Below are 18,524 nucleotides of genomic sequence, written 5' to 3' on the forward strand. Positions count from 1 at the left end.
TTTGAATATTTTATTTTCTCCCCACCGTTAACACTCCCTGGTGGTCTAGTGGTTAGGATTCGGCGCTCTCACCGCCGCGGCCCGGGTTCGATTCCCGGTCAGGGAACGATAGCTTTTGGTTTTTAAACGTAAAAATTTGGTTGAAGGCAGCTGTTTTTAAATCTAGGAGCGCCTAGTGACAAGCAGTGGTGCTCAACTCGACGCCCACTCGATCCAGGGCCACAGAATGAATAGTAATTATTCAACTGAATATATTATTATTATTATTAAAATGACACATGGAACAACTTAAAAAATAGTTACAACACACATAATCAAGATGCTATTTTCTATGAAAAATCAATTTATTACAAAATAAACGCACATTTTCATTTTGTAGTTTCTGACACGTTATGAGCAATATGACTGATGATAACTGATAAACTGGTTACTGAGGTCAGCGTATACAACAGATCAACCTTAACTCATGTCTTATAAGAAAACCTAATCTACAACACTGACCTGCAGGTATGAGTAACATCTCAGACTTAAGATATTTGTTCCTTAGGACTTGTATTTAAAAATTCAAAATAAAATAAGGAAAAAAATACATAAAAGGCATATTTACAAAAATGAATCATAAAAAAAAAAATCAATGCTTTTTGCTTTTTACAAATTAGTATTAAAATCCCAAATTCCTGTTAAGCCAACACTGAAATTGAATATTCACTTAACCTTAACCTTAACACTTCTGAATGTTTTATAATGAAATACATAATCTGTCCAAAAGTTTCTTTTCATTTAGCATTTAGGACCTTAGAAATAAAACTCGGCACTAATAACAGTTGAAACCAATCAAATCTTCCTAAATATTGCATATAACATCTTGGCAGTACCATGTCAACGATAATGCAGCTGCAGGACATGGTAACTTGTAGGTCTTAAAGACACAGCCAAAAAATTCACATGTGACTGTCAAAATGCAATATGACTATGTGCCATTAAAATAAGAGGGGAAAGGTTCGCTTCGGAAATGTGGCATATTTCAGCAACCAAAACCATCCAGATTATTTACTGTCAAACGTGAAAATGTACATTTTTAGAAAATACTTTAAAATACATAAAAACAGAATTTACTTGAAAGTTGAAAACTTATATAAAATAATAAAAAGAAACTACACAACAGTGAACAGTGCAATGAAAATCCAGTTGTCCACAGGACCTTCACCCTCGCTGTCCTTTTAAATAAGGCATTTTCTTTACTTCAGGATAACAACTGAAAAACAAGAAATCGACCCGTTATAAAAGTGACAGCTGACAAATCGATCACGAAGCATCGGTATTGAGCATTTTGGAGGTACTTACACCTTTAACTGTTTCCTTGATGAATTCCTTTCTGCTGGTCAGATCAAAATCAGGATACTTGTCATAAACCTACAACGAAGATGAAGTTCATAATTAATAATTACCTGTAAACTTTTCAGGATGTGGAACATTAGGAGTAATAACGTGGTTTACGCCGAGGGGAAAGCGTGCGTTGTGATACTATCAATGGCAGAAGATGTAACACGGGGGAGAAAATTCGGTTGAGTAAATTATTTTGATGTTTTCTTGGCGCATGAAAGTATCCTCGTAGTGTCGCAAAACTGAAGAGGAGCCACTGATGTCACTCGGACTGTTTTATCAGTGTATTAACTATGTTCCTGGACCTGGGAACATTTCACTTGTTCTGCAACTTCAGTTGGTTCAAATGGATCAGAATATGAGTGACTATGCATCTAAAGTTAAACGTCTCATTTGTTTCGAGAAACCATTTGTTTTGATATTTTTGTCAATTCAAACGACATGCACACATTTACAGCGCTAAAAGAGACACTGTAACCCCTGAAAAAGCCCTTTTGTTCCGATAAATGCTTAGTAATAACATACTTGTCGGGTGATCTGCTTCATTGTAACTTCCTCCAAGTTGGCATCTTTCAATAGATCTTTGATTGCCTCCTTCAGCTGTTCCTCAGTCGGTGGTTTTTTAATCATCTTTATCAACGGCTGATCATCATCATCAGAGCTTTCACTTTCATCTGGAAGAAAAATTACAGCATGTCAAACCCTGCGCGAAAACGTGTACCGTTTCAGTTCGACGCCAAATAACTTTATGTCCTGTCTGACTCCTGACAAAACGTCAACTTTCGGTGAAGCATTAGCTGCATTATTACCCTTGCTCTTGCTGGCTTTCTTCTTCCCTCGGTTGCTGCTGCTGTCGGCTTTCTTTGTTTTAGGCACAGGTTTTGCTGAAGCTTTCCTCTTTGCTGCAGGCTTTTTTGTCTAGAAAAGTTGTGAAATAAACCGTTTTGATGTAGTCGCATAGAAGTGGTCACAATGGCAGTAAGAAAATCAGACATAAAAGCTGAAAAAAAATTTCTGGAGCATCTGTAATATAAACTACTACAAATGCTGCGCTTGTTTTTACGGCAAAACTTTTTGCACAGAGCGGTTTTTGTTGTTTAATTAAGCTGTAAATTAATTGCTCACAACAGCAGACCAAAACGACAAGCTCAAACAACCTTGAATTTATTTATATTTTCAGAATTCAAAAATATCACTTCCAAGTTTGTGTCTAACCTTTTTTGCATTCTTGTCTTCATGAACGTCTTGGTCACTTTCATCTGAAGCGGTCTGTTCTGACTTCTCAGATTTCTTTGTGGATTTCATGTTTGCAGATTTCTTCTGAGAAGTTTTCTGCTGATTTGCAGACACAACACAAACAATTTAAAAACAGTAAGATTGTCAATATATCGCCTGAATTGTAAAACCATGAATATGAAAAATATATTAAAATCTTTGTTGCTTAAAAAAAAAAAAATGCTTTCACACACTTCTTCCTTCTTGCTTTCCTCTTCAGGAGCATCCTCGTCCTCCTCGTCTTCATCATCTTCCTCGTCGTCGTCCTCCTCGTCTTCATCATCTTCCTCTTTATCACATGATTTATCTCCAGTGTCTTTATTTTTTTTAATTGCCGTCACAGACTTCTCAGCGTCTTTATTGTTCTCTTTACCCTCTTCATCATCGTCGTCGTCATCATCATCACTACTGGAATCAGTGACAATGGGTTTGGACTTCCCACTTTCTACCTTTTTCTGTGTTTTTTTACTTTTGGATGAAGACTTTTCTCTTTTGGCATCTTTGGTTGTCTTCTTTTTCTTCTTTAGGATAGGCTACAGATGGAAAACACACAATAAGCCAATAAACTCAACAACAGTGTTCTGCAGTACATTGGCAATGATATTGTGTATCAACAATATCCAGAGACAACACCTGTGGCTGCTGCCTTTGATGATTGCAAGATGATCATGATTATTATAATAATTATGCTATTATTAATATTAGGGCTTATTTGTACCTTTATATTTCTTCTTCCATGTTTTTTTACAGTGTTGCGTTTAGGTAAGTAATCGCTAAAATCCTGAAAAATTATTGTTCTGTGCAAGCTGACTGATTTCTGACTGGCCAGTTCTCTCTTCATAAAGTGCAGATGTACGTGCAACATTGTCTCGAGTAACTCATGCGTAATTCATTGCGCCGTTAGACAGACGTGTCAAACAACCAATCAGTTTGTTTCAGTGTCGAGTTTCAGGGCATGGAAATGTCAGCACAATAACAGACCGGTGTGTAAAACTCTCAAAAGCATTTTAAAGATTCTTTGCCACGAAATTTAAATATTTCACATACTTTTGATAATTCAGTGTTTAGTTGATCCTGATAAACATGAAAGCTTTCTTCTTTCGTGAGGAAGTTCGGCGTCACGGCAACTTTGTTTCCAGGCGGAATGTTAAAGAACGCCAAACACATATCTCTCTGGAAGTCCTGTATAATTCGACGACGACTTTGAAACTTCTGAAGTGCTTCCACTTTTGTGTGGCCTGTGCATGAGACATTTAGCCAACATTCCATTTTTAATTATTCTGATTCTTTATTATTTTGATCGGTTAGTTGGCCGATTATCTTGTTAATTATAATCGATTAATTTAAATTTTTTTTTTTAAAGCCCAAACAAACCAAAAAAAAAAACACTTCCAAATTTTGCACAATGTCCTTCAAACAAAAATGCCAACTGAATGCTATATATATATATATATATATATATATATATATATATAAAAAAAACTTTTAAAAATTCCCTGAATTTTTTTTTTTTTTTAAATCCAAAACAAAATATTGTCACTTACTGGGCAAATAACAAACTAAGTAGGCTAGTATTTATTCACAAAAATGGTCTACTATGCATTGAATACATACAATGAATGTTTCTGCACTGAGTACTTTATTGTCTCTTCTCTGTTGATCCACACATATGTACATGCTCAGACTTTTATTCAAAAATGGAAATACCTGCGCAAATTTGTGACATTTAGAGATAAGGATATGACCAAAACATTTTTGTGCTGAGGAAGCACACTCATCTGTCAAAGGGCCTGACAGGGCATTATCTTAAAGCTTAAAATAATGAATTCTCATGTTTCGGGCAGTTTGGAAATGCTATAATTTGACCTGACCAGCTTAAGTTGAACGTGCACTGTGGGCAGACCTGACTAATCAATAATGAGAATTTTCATTATCACTATTTAGCAATTTTAATGGTTAGTTGTTGCAGCCCTAGTAAATAGTTAATTATATAAATTAGCAATCTCACAGGTTAAAGATAGGACAATATGAAAATTGAGCATATCGGCCCAACACTACTGTACAGTGACATATATGTGCATTGTTATTGCATAGACAGAAACAAAAAAATAAATAAAAAAAATCCCTCACCTTTCCTGAGTTGGTTGGATGTACAAGAAATTTCATGATCCTTTCTGAAAGAACAATCTGCGTTCCAGACCTCTCCAGATCAAGAGTTTGACAAATGGTTTTGAGTTGTTCCTTGTGAAGCCTGACAGAAAGAAAAAGCTCATCATCACACCCACTATAAACCAAATAGCTGACTTAATAAATAATTATTCGAGGACGTCTCGCTAAGGCTTGTACACAACAGGACGATCATCATGAGCGCTGTTCATACCCAAGTGATTTTCACTGACGGTGAGCCCACGGTGCTTAAAGAAAAAGAGAAATAGCCCAGTAGGTGGCTTTTTATACATCGGACACTCGCTTGTCACAAGAAGGGAGCCAGAAGACGCGCTTGTCAAGAACATTCACACGCGTCTTTGTTAACTGGCAAAAAAACATGGATATTTTAAGCAGCAGCTCCAGCTCTTTATTTTCAGAAGCCGACAAGACCAGCAGCTCTACATTCATCTCGCCTCAGTGCATCTTCTTCATCTACTTACTTCCATGTGCTCAGCAAGACTGTTTGTGCTTGTGCACCACCAAACCGCTTCAGCAGCTCCAGGCACATGAAGAAAAGCATCGGTCTCACTGGTCTATCAGTTTTTAACGCGGCGCGCAGAACCCAAAAAAAAATTAACTGAGATTTTTTTTTTTATTACGTTTTTGCGATTCTCATTTTAGACTTCAGTGTGCACACTCACACTGGCGCCCTTTGATCAGTCACAAGGCATTAAACGTTGGTCATATTTGCATGCGGTATTCGTCCTGGTGTGTACAAGCCTTTAAACTGACACAGAATAAACCAAAACAAAAAATTGTCAGAGCACACCTAATAGTGTCTTTCCACGTATGTGTAAAAATATCAAAACAAAAAATGAACTACCTTTTCACCTTCTCCATTTTTTTGTTGTAAAGGTCACTTTCCTCCCCAAAAGGAAATCCATTAAACAGCCTAAGGTTTTTTCGTAGTGTTGATGCCTGTAAAAACATTACGCAACATTAAACGGTTGCAAATCTCAGTCTAACAAATAATCTGTATTCACATGCGTTTGACCATTAGTGTGTGTTAAATGAAACCTTACAGTTCCTGGCCGATCATAAACTATCTTATGCAGAGGTTTGAGGAGAGGCGCTTTGAGCTTTCCGATGGAGTGATTAATCCGTACAATGTCTCCCAGTTTGGCACCTTCTCCTATGCTCTCAATCTTTGGCTTTTCCTTCGGTTTGCTCATCAAATCAAGTCTCTGGATAATTTTTTTCTCCCGTTTTCCTTCAAGAATTTCAGGTTCAACTGCAAAGACAATTAAAATAAAATAATTGTAACTTTTCACTGGAGAATTTGAGAAAAATTTAATTAATGAGCTAAAAAATAAAAATATATATATATATATATATATATATATATATATATATATATATATATATATATATATATACACACTCTATAAAAATAACAATACTTTAAGTATGATGATACTTCTCATCATAAATATTTCTTGAAATAAAAGCTTTGCCATTTAATTCACATCAACTATCACTTACACAATTTGGGTTTAGACCTGCTTTTAGGTTTAGGTTCTTCTGATTCATCCTGCTCCGTATCATCAGATGGACTCTTCTTTTTCTTCTTGTCATCCTCCTCTCCCTTTTTTACCGGCTTTCCATCCAAAGGAAGATCCTCTGTCTTGACAGCTTCCATTTCTGTACTGTATGATTAGGTTCTCAATTGCACCCTAAATGAAACGGATAAAAAGAAACGTCGCGGCGCTTTATTCGCCGAATTCAACAGAGCACTATTAGTAGACGTGTATTACTTCTATAATGTCCCCACACACACACACACACACACACACACACACACACACACACACACACACACACACACACACACACACACACACACAAGCTCTATTCGTCGCTTAAATCCCATCATCAATAGTGCGCTCTTGCTGCAGAACGAATTTGGCGCGTGTTTGTATCCCAGTGGTGTCTGCCCCAGACACAAACCTTCTACATGCTAACAGGCTACGAAAGTAAGATAAAGGAGAGCTAAACTAAGTGAAAACGGCGGAAAACGCACATGACATAATCAAACGTGAGGGAAATACAAACTTGTACTAAAACATAAGCTGGCTACTCAAAGCTTTTAGGCGGCGCGGGACTGGTAGCACAGCAGACTAGCATATTCGTCCCGCCTACTTGCTCACAAAAACACAATTAACTTTACCTTTGCAGCAAATCGCAGCAAGTCCCGCCGTCTTATACGTAAACATCCATTTTAGGGAAAAGAATTACAGGCAGTAAAACCTCTAGAAATCTCACAGGCTCATACTTTAATACATATACTCACTGTACGTTAGTGTTGCTGCCAATTGGTCGCGACGGAGGTGCGCAGTAAACATGGCGTTTGAAAAGAGAGGGCGGGCTATCACGTGACCACGCGGACGCAAAACCGTATTAAAAGGATTGGCCCCCAAATACAGTTTTCTCACTTACTCACCCCGTCTTGTGTTTCATTTACTTAATAAGACTTTATGTCTTTATTTATGTCAGACTTAAAAACTCACTCGTTATTGTCAACATTTACTCTCCTTGTATGGAGAAAAGGTCCAGTTAAAGTGATTGAAGACATGCCTGTATTGTCCAGAGAACAATATTCACAAGGGTCAGTCAAATACGAGTTTTCATCTTTTAAAAAAGAAATAATGTAAATAAGATGTAGCCGATGTCCTTCATTCATTTACATTTTCCGGTGTTTAAAAATTGCAATTCAAAATTACTTTTGTATTCATTACATACATATTTTTTTAAAGAAACATTAACATTTACATAAACATTTAACAATAGCATATATATATATACACACACACACACACACACACACACACACACACACACACATATATATATATATATATATATATATATATATATATATATATATATATATATATATATATATATATATATATATATATATATATATATATATATATATATATATATATATATATATATATATATATATATATATATATATATATATATATAAATTTTTGTGATATCTTACAGAAATTATATCCAGTTTTTATTCACACGCAAATTTTAGTATGCCATTTGATATTTTGTGTGGCCTGTTTATATTATATTATAGTATGTTTCACAAAATATATTTAATATATTACATTTTGTTTCCTCGTTGTAAACAAAGGGAATAGTATCTTTTACGTAACTAATACTATAGGCACCTGATTAGTTCTAGTTTTCTACTTGATTGGTTGTGGCAGCAATACTTTTACCAACAGCAGGGGGCAACATGTTACCTTATACTGCATGGATACTAAAAAATAGTGCTTCCAAAAGCATTTACTACATCTGTTACACACTATGCATCTTTTACTATTTATCATACAGTCACTGTGCAAGTTATATTCATCAAGTGGTTATCATTATAAAAGCAATTCTTAATCCAGTTTTGTGTAGAAATGTTTAGGCCAAATAATGAATTAGTGTGTATTCACAGGAAACGAGGTACACATTATAGTTCAGCAATAGTGATAGTATGATAGTGTGCTATTCTAAACACAGTCCTCCTACCACACTTTTGTGATCCATCTCACCTGCTGATTCAGTAATTACTCATTCATTCATTAACGCATCATCAGTTATACAATTATGTAGTTATACAATATGCAGGCCTGCTGTGAGATCAGCAATTTTCTAATCAAAGTGAATATATTGTACATTTAATTCCATGCTGCTGTTGTTATTTATATATCCGACATATCACGTAACATGATAAAACCGTAAAATAAACACCTGAGGTGTTAAAAAAGTGTTCTTTCATGTGCTTCTGCAGTTCAGGTTTCCTAAAAGCAGGCACTGCCAGACCTTTATAACCCACTTCTCTGCATATTCACCTCACAGAACCATGTTTGTCAGGTTTCATGCTCTAAAATCCTAGTTTGTAAAGCAGCTGCATGGCCACCAAACCATGGACTTTGTTTTGAAATGTGTGGGAAAAGTTATTTGAATCAAGCGTAGGTTTAAGGGCAAAGTTGACCCACCCACGAGGAACAAAGCATGGTTTGCTTTCTACGTGCTGCGCGCGCATCCAAACGTAGATCTCGTGACAGCGAAGGCTTTGATTTTTCCAGACGATTACAACGCGTCTAATTTTTTTTACTGGTTGTATTAAGTGTCTGGAGTTTGTTGCCTAGCAGCCTGAAGATGTCTTCTGATTGGTTGATAGCTCGCACTCTCTCCAGCGCGAGTTAAAACGCTCGTGAAAGGTGCGCGAGCGCGCTTCAGAACTGTTCCGAACTCCGGTGAACCTCTGAAACCGAGAGCGGCATCGCTTCTTCACTGAAAACATTTCGGAACATTCGGGTTGCATTATGTACTTCAGTTTATCGACAGAGGAGCAACATCTTCTGAAGTGGGAACAGGGTAAAGAGACAGATGGATCCAGCTCACCTCACAAAAGCGCACAAGCTTTCAGTGTAGGCTTATAGACTGAAGGTGGGTGTCCACAGTTACTGTTATTTCTGTATTTTTAGATATTTGTTTGCTATTTAAAAAATTTCATTAGTTTGTGACTTATTTAAATGCAGCTTTTTTTAAATACGAATATTGCATAAATCGCTTTAACTGTGCGCCTTATAAAATACCCGACAGAGAGTGCATGGATTTTTTTCACAGGCATTATTAGACTGAGAGATGGGCATTATTTGAATTTGATCAAATATTAATTTGTACTTTTCTGGTTTTACACAAACCTCTCGTTTTTGCTCCTCGTGGAATGTGTTTAGCATTGAACCAGCTTCTAAACAAAAGCCTGTCAGTATAATTTTAGTAGTTTGGACGTTTTTATTTTCGGAATGCAGATGAAGCTTGTACTTCTACGCTTTTTTTTTGTCTATCTCAAAGAAGAGAATCTTTTCAAGCGCAATTAATTTATCTTAACATTTCTTATGTTGTCAGCGTGCAAACAAAAGCACCAAATTAAACCTCAGGTAATTTAAAATCCCAGCATGCACTTAATATGGTAACATCTAAACTGATTAAGTCAGAAATATAACTTAATGTGACTGAACTGACTGGGTATATTGGGTTACACTAATGACAGTATTTTTAAGGATCAGATGAGGTATAAACAGCGTTGCTTTTGTTCACTTATACAGCGGTACAGTACATCGACAGTGGGTTGCTTTAGTGTACAAAAATAAATCTGCTTGAAAATAAAATCCCAAATGAAAGGTATTGTTCTCACGTTGTGCTCAGATCTCTCTAGTGTCATCCCGTGGGATCTTGTTAAAAATGCAGGCTTTAAAATGACCATCTTGACAATATTATAGAGGATCTTACCAAAGAGAATTAATGATTACAAGAATAGTACCATTAGTTCAATTAATTAGACAGGCCAGCTAAAATATTTAAATCTCAACGCGGCTTTCAAGAAGTAGGACACTGCCAAAGGCTTCTTCTCCCTCCCACCGTGTCTGATGTCTGCCAGTGATGGCGTAAAAGAGAAAAAAAAACATTTTCATTAAGGGAATTTGCTCATTCAATACACAGAGCTTTCAATAAGTTGGTATTACACTTAGCCTATATACACAGACTACCCAAACTGTCTTTTTAAATGCATATGTGAGAATTATAAGGCAGATGAAGCATTTTAATGTATGATATTACGCTGAATTAAACACACGCCATATTACATGTTAATGTCTTTTTAAGCTAAATGACTAAATGTGAGTTTTAAGCATTTCAAGGTTTTTAAGGTGAAACAATGTGTTGCTTGCATATTACAGGGAGTTTTTAGCAGCTGATAACCACCATAAACCAGTCAAAAATCTCAGCGCTTACATCCTCAAGTATTCATGTGCTTTGTACAATTGCAGAAACGTGCAGAGCTGAAAAAAAACGGTAAAAAACATCAGCTTAGAAGTATTAACTGGAGTGAGGCAAAGACACTGCTATTTCTGCATGTTTCTGAAGACTTGAAGATATAGTTCACTCAAAAATGAAAATTCTGTTATCGTTTATTCTTTTCAAACCTGTATGGTTTCTTTCTTGTGTGGAACTCAAAAGAAGATATTTTGAACAGCTTCAACTGTTTTTGCACAATGAAAGTTAGTAGGGTTCAAAACAGAACTGAACCCCACTGACCTTCAAAGGGATGTACCTGTGCTTTAATATTTCAGAATATCAGAATGTAATATTTGGAAACAGACAAGGGTGAATGATGAGAGATATATTAATATAACCAGATATATTTTGTGCGTTATTGTTATCGCCATTAACCGATGGTTCACAAATGTACACAATAAAAATACAACTGCACATTTATCAGACCTTTTGAGTCTCAAATAAAAAAAAAAATACTATTTTCTTGAAACTGCATAAAAACCCTTGTCAGACCAAACAATATTACCCAAAATGTTGTTCTAAACACAGTTGTCTGAACAAATAAATTAATGTTATTGAAATGTTAAGGCTTTGAGTTCCCAGCATGCATAAATTGTTCAGTTACTTTTATAGGATTGTTTTGCTGTTTGCCGACTTCATTTAAACTCTTTTATTGTTTTATCACTTTTGTTGGTACGTTATGCACTGCGATGTAAAGAGCTCATCTTTTTAACAGTTTAATTAGTGTGTCTAGTTTTGAGGCCTAGAGTATGTTAAACTACTTGTGCCCGTTTTCTGGATACCTTAGTTTTGTAAGTTGTCTTACAAGCAAAGATAACGTTGTCTACTGCTTATCACTCATAAGCAAGTATAAATTTGATGATGTGGTGACTTTAAGATACTTTTTTTTCATCCAGGAAAGAAATAATCACTTCAACAGCAGTCATTTTTGTTTCAGTTGCTGTGAAAAGATTTTTTCTATTAGCAAAACAAGACAATCAGCATCGCATGAACAAACAAATTTACGTTGGCTCAACAAAGCGTCTTTGTCAAAAAAAACTATCGTTGAGAGAACTCAAAAGTCTTACTGCGTCATGTTACCTTATTATTCTTATTTTTACATTTTTGCAACTATTTATTTTTACAGTTTACGGTGTGAAATCTCAAAACCTGACTAAACCACGATAAAATAAGAATAGGGTAAAATACGAAAACACAATTCAAAACAACCTCCCAAAACAATTCAAAATGTAAAAAGCTCAGATGTGTCAGTTTTGTTCTAAATTTAGACCAGTAGCCAAATCCTCATTATTATTGATACTGCTCTTTCCAGTCTGTCATACTAATGCACTTTCCATCACTGGGTCTCTTAGGGCTCACCATGATCACGGATTCATCAAGTCCGGCAGAGTTCTACGAGGACAACGCATCGCTGCTGTCCTTGGACTCTAGCGTGTTCTTCAGCGAGCCTGCGCTGCCGAGCGACGACCCACTGGACTTCTTCATCATAAATGTTGGAGGCAGCCGCTACATCCTCTCTCAGGAACTGCTGGCCTCTCACCCAGAGACTCGCCTGGGCAAGCTGGCGCTCTCCAACCGAGACTCTGCTTTAGATCTGTGCGATGATGCAGATTTCTTGGAGAACGAGTTTTTCTTCGACCGCAACTCGCAGACCTTTCAGTACATCATGAACTTCTACAAGACCGGCCGCTTGCATGTGCGAGAGGAGCTGTGTGTGATCTCGTTCCTCCAGGAGATCGAGTACTGGGGCATCGATGAGCTCCGCATTGACAGCTGTTGCAGGGACAAGTACTACCGTAGGAAAGAGATGAAGGAGTCGCTGGATATCCGTAAGGATGCTGATGTAATTGACAACGAAGAGGAGGACTTCACCGGCGTTTTGTGCCAGGACTTACGCCAACGTCTATGGGACCTTATGGAGAAGCCGGACTCTTCTAAGGCAGCCAAGACGTTTGGGACGCTATCCATGTTTTTGTGGTGGTGTCCATCGTGAACATGGCTCTGATTTCGCTGGACTTCACTATACTTGGTGCACCCATCATCTTGGACGCTCTTGAGTACATTTGTATCATTTGGTTCACCGGTGAGCTGGTGCTCAGGTTCATGTGTGTTAGAGATAAGTGTAGGTTCAGCAGGAGTGTGGTGAATATCATTGACCTGCTGGCTATTCTGCCCTTCTATGTGACTCTGGCCGTGGAGAGCCTTCATGGAGGATCTACGGAGCTGGAGAATGTTGGTCGGGTAGTTCAGGTGCTACGGCTAATGAGGTCTCTCAGGATGCTTAAACTTGGCCGACATTCAACAGGTGACATACCTATTAAAACATACAATCATACATTACTGGTTCAAAGGTTTGGGGTTGGTGAAAGTTTTTCTTATGTCTCTTATGCTCATCAATGCTACATTTATTTGGTCAAACATACAGTAAAACCAGTAATATTGCAAAGTATAATTTCAACATAATATATATATATATATATATATATATATATATATATATATATATATATATATATATATATATATATATATATATATATATATATATATTTTGTAAAATATTTTAGAATCCCGTTTATTAGTACTTTTACATGATCCTTTAGAAGTCATTATAAAATTTCAGATTTGGTGCTTAAGAAAATTTTGTGGAAACAGTGATACAATATTTAAATAATCTCTAACTATTAAAGAATAGCATTTAAAAAAAAAAAAAAAAAAAAAAAAAATATATATATATATATATATATATATATATGTGTGTGTGTGTGTGTGTGTGTGAATATATATATATATATATATATATATATATATATATATATATATATATATATATATATATATATATATATATATAATTGAAAAATCCACATATTATTATTTTATATATTATATATATTTGATGTATATTTCTGCCTCAAATTGAAGTTAAATCAGTTGAATTCATGAAAATTAAGAAAACTGCTTTGGAACTGCGTATTAAATAATATAAAACAGTCAGCAGATCATTTGGGCATTTTAACACTGTCCTGATGGACCCTCAACCTGGGAAATGAAATAATTCATGAAGATGTCAGTCTATTTTTGGGAGAATGAGTAAATTTATTCATCCATTCATATTTTGACAGCATCCCAGGGAGACTTAGAGGAAGATCCTTAGACACAAACGGTTACTGAGCACAGACTTGTGGCTTTGATCTTGCATTTTTGTGGAAGGAAGGAATCTCTTTCTAGGATGCTGCCACAAAGTCATGAATAATTAAACAACATTATATGCGAGAGCTAAAAGAGGAGGGTACGATTGAGGAATTTGGTGGGACTAGGACTTATCATTTCAACTTTATGGGGAAATGTAAAATAAGAGAAAACAGAGTTTCATAATTAATCCTTTGGATGGGAATTCATTCAAAAAGGTATGTTTTAAAGGAGATAAAGCCATATTTTATTTAATGGCTAAATAAGAGACTGAATTTCCACAGGGTCTCGCTATCATTCTGTTTCTATTTAACACATTTCTAAGCAGACAATGTTGGTTCTATTCTCAGGATAAATATCTGAAGTAAACACTGACAGATAATCCACGAGGGAAGGGCAGAGCCTATTTTCATATCCGTCACATTTTAATAACGAGGTCCCTCTCATCTACAACGTGCTCTGCCCCTCTGAAGATGTTTATTCTCAGTAGTAGCTAATCTGATAAGAAGACACAAACCAAATGAAAATCAGTGGAGTCAAACAAACAGTCCCCATAGTCATAAACATCAAATATGAGCCATGTTCAGACAAATTAGTCAAGATGAAAATGAATGAAAAAACTAATTCAGTATCAATCTTCTGAGTGTTCCCCAGTGCATTTTCATTTTCTCAAAATAGAAGCCTAGTTCTTCACAGCCACTCATGTTGACTCCAGCACCTCAGACGTGGGTCAAGGGGCTTTAAAAGGCAGCACATTAATGACAAAATTCAGTTTTCTACTTCTAAAAATAAAAGGACATACTTTGATACGCACAATAAGTAGGCTAGGTGTCGACTTTAGATGCTTGATGTTCTTTCTGTAAATGTATTCAGCGAGGCCGCTAAAAAAAGAATAAATAAAGCATTTCTCGGGAAGCCGTGCCATTTTGGAGTGAGAAAGTGTAGCAGCTGTTCTCAGGTGTCTATATTTAAAGGCTAGATCATCTCTTGAATGATCTGATTACTGTTATATTACTTCTCGACTTATCTTTTGCAGTAAGATTCACACCCCTGGCAGATGCAAGTTTTTTTCTGTATGTAGTAAAAAAGACGTTTAGGTGCTATGGGATCTCGCCTATATAAGCTAGCATAACGTAAAGCATTCATTCTGAAGGCTCTATGAAAGCTAAACCAACACTTGCTTGCATACGAAAATCTGCTCAACACACTTTCGTCCATTACTAAGAGAAGTTCATGCTCTCTGCAGAACATGTTACACCCAAAATAAAATCATGCGGTCTGTGATTCAAATTTTGTCAACAGCATCTTTAGTTAGTAGGTAGAGAAGTAATGATTTGGCATGCAAATTGTCCAGTAATCACTTGCTACACTTCAATTGGTCAGTGGCAAAAGAGGTCAAATATTAAATAGTTTGAACGACAAAACAAAAATAACACTAAACACTTGCTGTAGCTTGATTCTTTGTTAATTAGAGTACTTAGAGTGGCATTGGGGAATGCTGACACAAATTAACCAAAAGTGCCATAATGTTTTTCCTACCCTAATTATTTGAGAGGCCTCTCCTATTTCATGCTATTGTTTAAAGGTAAAAGTAATTACATAATTAGGATAATTACTTGTAGTAGTCTCTATTCTTTTGGCACAGTAATAATGTTAAAATTAGTTATTTCATTTGGTGCACTATGCAATATATTAAAGTGTTTTAAAACAAAATAACAGTTTTAAAGTTTTAAAGTCACTTTTTACAACGTCTATTACATTTTCATTTAATTAATTTTGGAATAATTTGCACCCCATTTTATCATTTAATATGAATATACTATAATTGATTGACAACCATAAAAATTAAAATTTTATTAGTCTTAAGGCCTGTTCACACTATTATCCTTTCTTGCTTCCGTGTGAATATTTTAAAGAATGTTGATGCTCAACGTGTTTCCCATTGAATTGTATAGTATGGAAACACACAGACACAAAAAAAGGGAACCAGAACTATCTGGTTATCTGCATTCTTCAAAATGATGGCGGTCGTTGCGTCTGTTCAAAACGAAACAAATTCACATGCCACCAATGTGATTTTCTGAACAGCTATGTAAATACTGTTTGAATACATTTCCTCTCACTGAGGAGTTTGTGTTGATGTGAACAGGCCTTTGGATTAAGGAACTTTATCTCTTCTTTGTGTGTTCCAGGCCTTAAGTCTTTGGGAATGACGATCGCCCAATGCTACGAGGAAGTTGGCCTCCTGATGCTATTCCTTTCTGTAGGCATCTCCATCTTCGCCACAGTGGAATACGCCATCGAACACGACATTCCAGAGACCACCTTCACAAACGTGCCCAGCGCATGGTGGTGGGCCACCACGTCCATGACCACAGTAGGGTACGGAGACATCCGTCCGGACACGGCCCTGGGAAAGGTGATGGCCTTCATCTGCATCCTATCCGGCATTCTTATTCTCGCTCTGCCTATCGCCATCATCAACGACCGCTTCTCTGCCTGCTACTTCACGCTCAAAATGAAAGAAGCGGCGCTGAGGCACGGGGAGGCGCTGAAGCGACTGACACGCAGCTCGGCCTCGGATATGTCGGCGATAGGGGTGAACCTGCGGGACGCCTACGCCAGAAGCGTGCTGGAGATGCTGCGGTTGCAGGGGCGAGAGCGAGCCAGCACACGCAGCAGTGCAGGAGATCTTTGGTGGTAGAAGTAAGCTTGCAAGCTACCGGAGAGAGAGAGACAGATAAAGAATAAGTGAGCGTCTTTTAAGGACCGCAAATCCTTTAAAGGCCTCATATCACGAGTGGTCAAAATTTGCTTGATCTTTAGAGTTTTATTCATTAGGAAAACTTGCCTCAAAACATTTTTCGACCATACTGCAAAAACAACTGAACGTTCACATGTTTCTGATGTCACAAATTTTATTTTGCGATTCTGTAACAATCTAATACAGCTTTCCAAAGTGGCTAAAGTGGTAAAACTGTATTACAAATGAGTGCAAACCTGCAGCTTGCAGACAAAATGGTGCTGCTAATTTCACATACAAATGGGGCATTTGATTATGTTGCAATATAATGGAAGTAGCAACAGATCTTTTCTTCCATACTGTGATGTACATTCATTGGGGACTTGGTTCAGTTGTTGATTGGATAAAGGCAGCTGTACATGTAAACTTGCAGTCAATTTTTAGAAAGAGGCATGGTTTAAATGGATAGTTCACCCAAAAATGGCAATTCTGTCATCATTTACGCTCTCATGTTGTTCCAAATCTGTATGACTTCTGTGGAACATATTTTGAATTGATATTCTGAAGAATGCTCATGGCCAAACAGGTTTTGTTTCTATTGACTTTACAAAAAATACAAATGAAATCAGTGTGAACCAAAATTGTTTGGTTGCAAGTAGTCAGAATATCTTCTAAAGAGCATGAGGGTGAGTCATGATAAGACATTTTGATTTAAAAAAAAAACATAAATAATGAATGAATGAATGAATGGTTCACAGTAAGATCAATAACATGCATTTAGAAAATAGATTGCTTGATTTTCCATTTCATACCAACAGCAGCAGCAAAAGCAGAATGGAAATGATCTTAAAATCTACTACAACTGTTAATATAAATTATAAATTTTAAATTGTTATTATTACATTTACATTTACATTTACATTTAGCAGACGCTTTTATCCAAAGCGACGTACAAATGAGGTAGGCAATAGAAGCAATTAATGTCAACAAAAGGGCAGTATGATGATCTGAAATAGCTTCAAATGATCTTTTATCAGTGGCCACACATAATGCAGCACTGTCATCCTTCTGTATTATAATAATAAAAAAAAAAAAAATAAAAACATTGAACCTCAGGGAAAAAAACAATTAAAGACAAAAGTATTTTATGACTTCTTTTTAGGGTGAAGTGCGTGATTTCTTCACAACTAGTGGCACAAAACAAATTAGCAAAAATTAAGACTTTACTTAAACAGGTTTCCCAATCACCGCCATTGGCTGGACAACAGTTAACCCTGCCCGAATCTCGCACCATTAGCTAAAACAATGGTGTTATACTGCTTAAAAGAATCAACTGAATCAACTTGCAAATTACTTTAAATTGTCTCTAGACATTAAGCTGGTATTTTAACATGAAATTACAATCATGAACATTATTTTTTAAAAATTGCTACATGCCTGTTCTGTTCATCTTTGTGCAACTCATTGATTGTTTGTAATATAAGTAGTTTTTACTGTTCCATTTGAAGATATGTAATAAAATCTATGTCTGAATTTGTTTAGGTTGTGTATTTAAGGGCAACACTTTTTCCTGTGCATATTCCCTGAGACTTATCGGTCCTTTTAAAATACCACAAATGGCAGGAAGATTACGATGACCTTGTGAGATCAGCAGGTCTGATCAAAGACGCATTATTTGACACACTGCTCTGAAACAGTCGCAGCTGCAGACATTCAGAGCTTAAAAGCTTAGTGAGAATCCGTCACTTCACTGGCCACAGCTAGACATTATGACTTGCACTGCAGGAACATGTTATTATATGACAAGATATATAAATGGATAACAAGCCTTTAGAACAGTTAAGCAAAATTT

General features: G+C 36.2%; 2 protein-coding genes and 1 non-coding gene across 6 annotated transcripts; 2 read left to right on the top strand and 1 right to left on the bottom strand.

The window, feature by feature from the left end:
• Nucleotides 1–34: 34 nt before the first annotated feature.
• Nucleotides 35–106, top strand: trnae-cuc. The gene has a single exon. It is a non-coding gene; the product is annotated as a tRNA-Glu (tRNA).
• Nucleotides 107–323: 217 nt separating this feature from the next.
• dek (DEK proto-oncogene) lies at nucleotides 324–7,231 on the bottom strand. 4 transcript variants are annotated; one of them, XM_043261890.1, is made up of 12 exons: nucleotides 7,157–7,197; nucleotides 7,034–7,064; nucleotides 6,349–6,539; nucleotides 5,889–6,097; nucleotides 5,690–5,784; nucleotides 4,789–4,909; nucleotides 2,853–3,191; nucleotides 2,599–2,715; nucleotides 2,193–2,301; nucleotides 1,909–2,057; nucleotides 1,345–1,413; nucleotides 324–1,255 (listed from the first exon to the last, which is right to left on the bottom strand). In XM_043261890.1, the coding sequence occupies exons 3-12, from the start codon at nucleotides 6,503–6,505 to the stop codon at nucleotides 1,244–1,246; spliced, it is 1,377 nt and encodes a 458-aa protein (XP_043117825.1). In that variant the 5' UTR covers nucleotides 6,506–6,539; nucleotides 7,034–7,064; nucleotides 7,157–7,197; the 3' UTR covers nucleotides 324–1,243. The 4 variants fall into 4 exon arrangements, with proteins under 4 accessions (XP_043117825.1, XP_043117822.1, XP_043117823.1 ...); XM_043261887.1 differs by having other exon boundaries at nucleotides 2,599–2,718; XM_043261888.1 differs by lacking the exon at nucleotides 7,034–7,064 and having other exon boundaries at nucleotides 2,599–2,718; nucleotides 7,157–7,231.
• Nucleotides 7,232–8,910: 1,679 nt separating this feature from the next.
• Nucleotides 8,911–18,203, top strand: kcnv1 (potassium voltage-gated channel modifier subfamily V member 1). Its single transcript, XM_043260165.1, is given in 4 exon segments — nucleotides 8,911–9,327; nucleotides 12,090–12,701; nucleotides 12,704–13,042; nucleotides 16,122–18,203. Coding segments are annotated over 3 exon segments (1,455 nt in total). The 5' UTR covers nucleotides 8,911–9,327; nucleotides 12,090–12,097; the 3' UTR covers nucleotides 16,634–18,203.
• Nucleotides 18,204–18,524: the final 321 nt, after the last annotated feature.

The sequence above is a fragment of the Puntigrus tetrazona genome, chromosome 16 (assembly GCF_018831695.1).
Source record: "Puntigrus tetrazona isolate hp1 chromosome 16, ASM1883169v1, whole genome shotgun sequence".
In the NCBI taxonomy this organism is placed as follows: Eukaryota; Metazoa; Chordata; class Actinopteri; order Cypriniformes; family Cyprinidae; genus Puntigrus; species Puntigrus tetrazona.

Coding starts and splice junctions, on each gene's coding strand:
- dek (XM_043261888.1), bottom strand. CDS start 6,505: ATGGAAGCTGTCAAGACAGAGGATCTTCCTTTGGATGGAAAGCCGGTA. Junction 3,192..4,788: donor ATCCAACCAACTCAGGAAAG/GTGAGGGATTTT, acceptor TTCCATCTGTAG/CCTATCCTAAAGAAGAAAAA. Junction 2,719..2,852: donor AGGAAAGCAAGAAGGAAGAA/GTGTGTGAAAGC, acceptor TCTGCAAATCAG/CAGAAAACTTCTCAGAAGAA.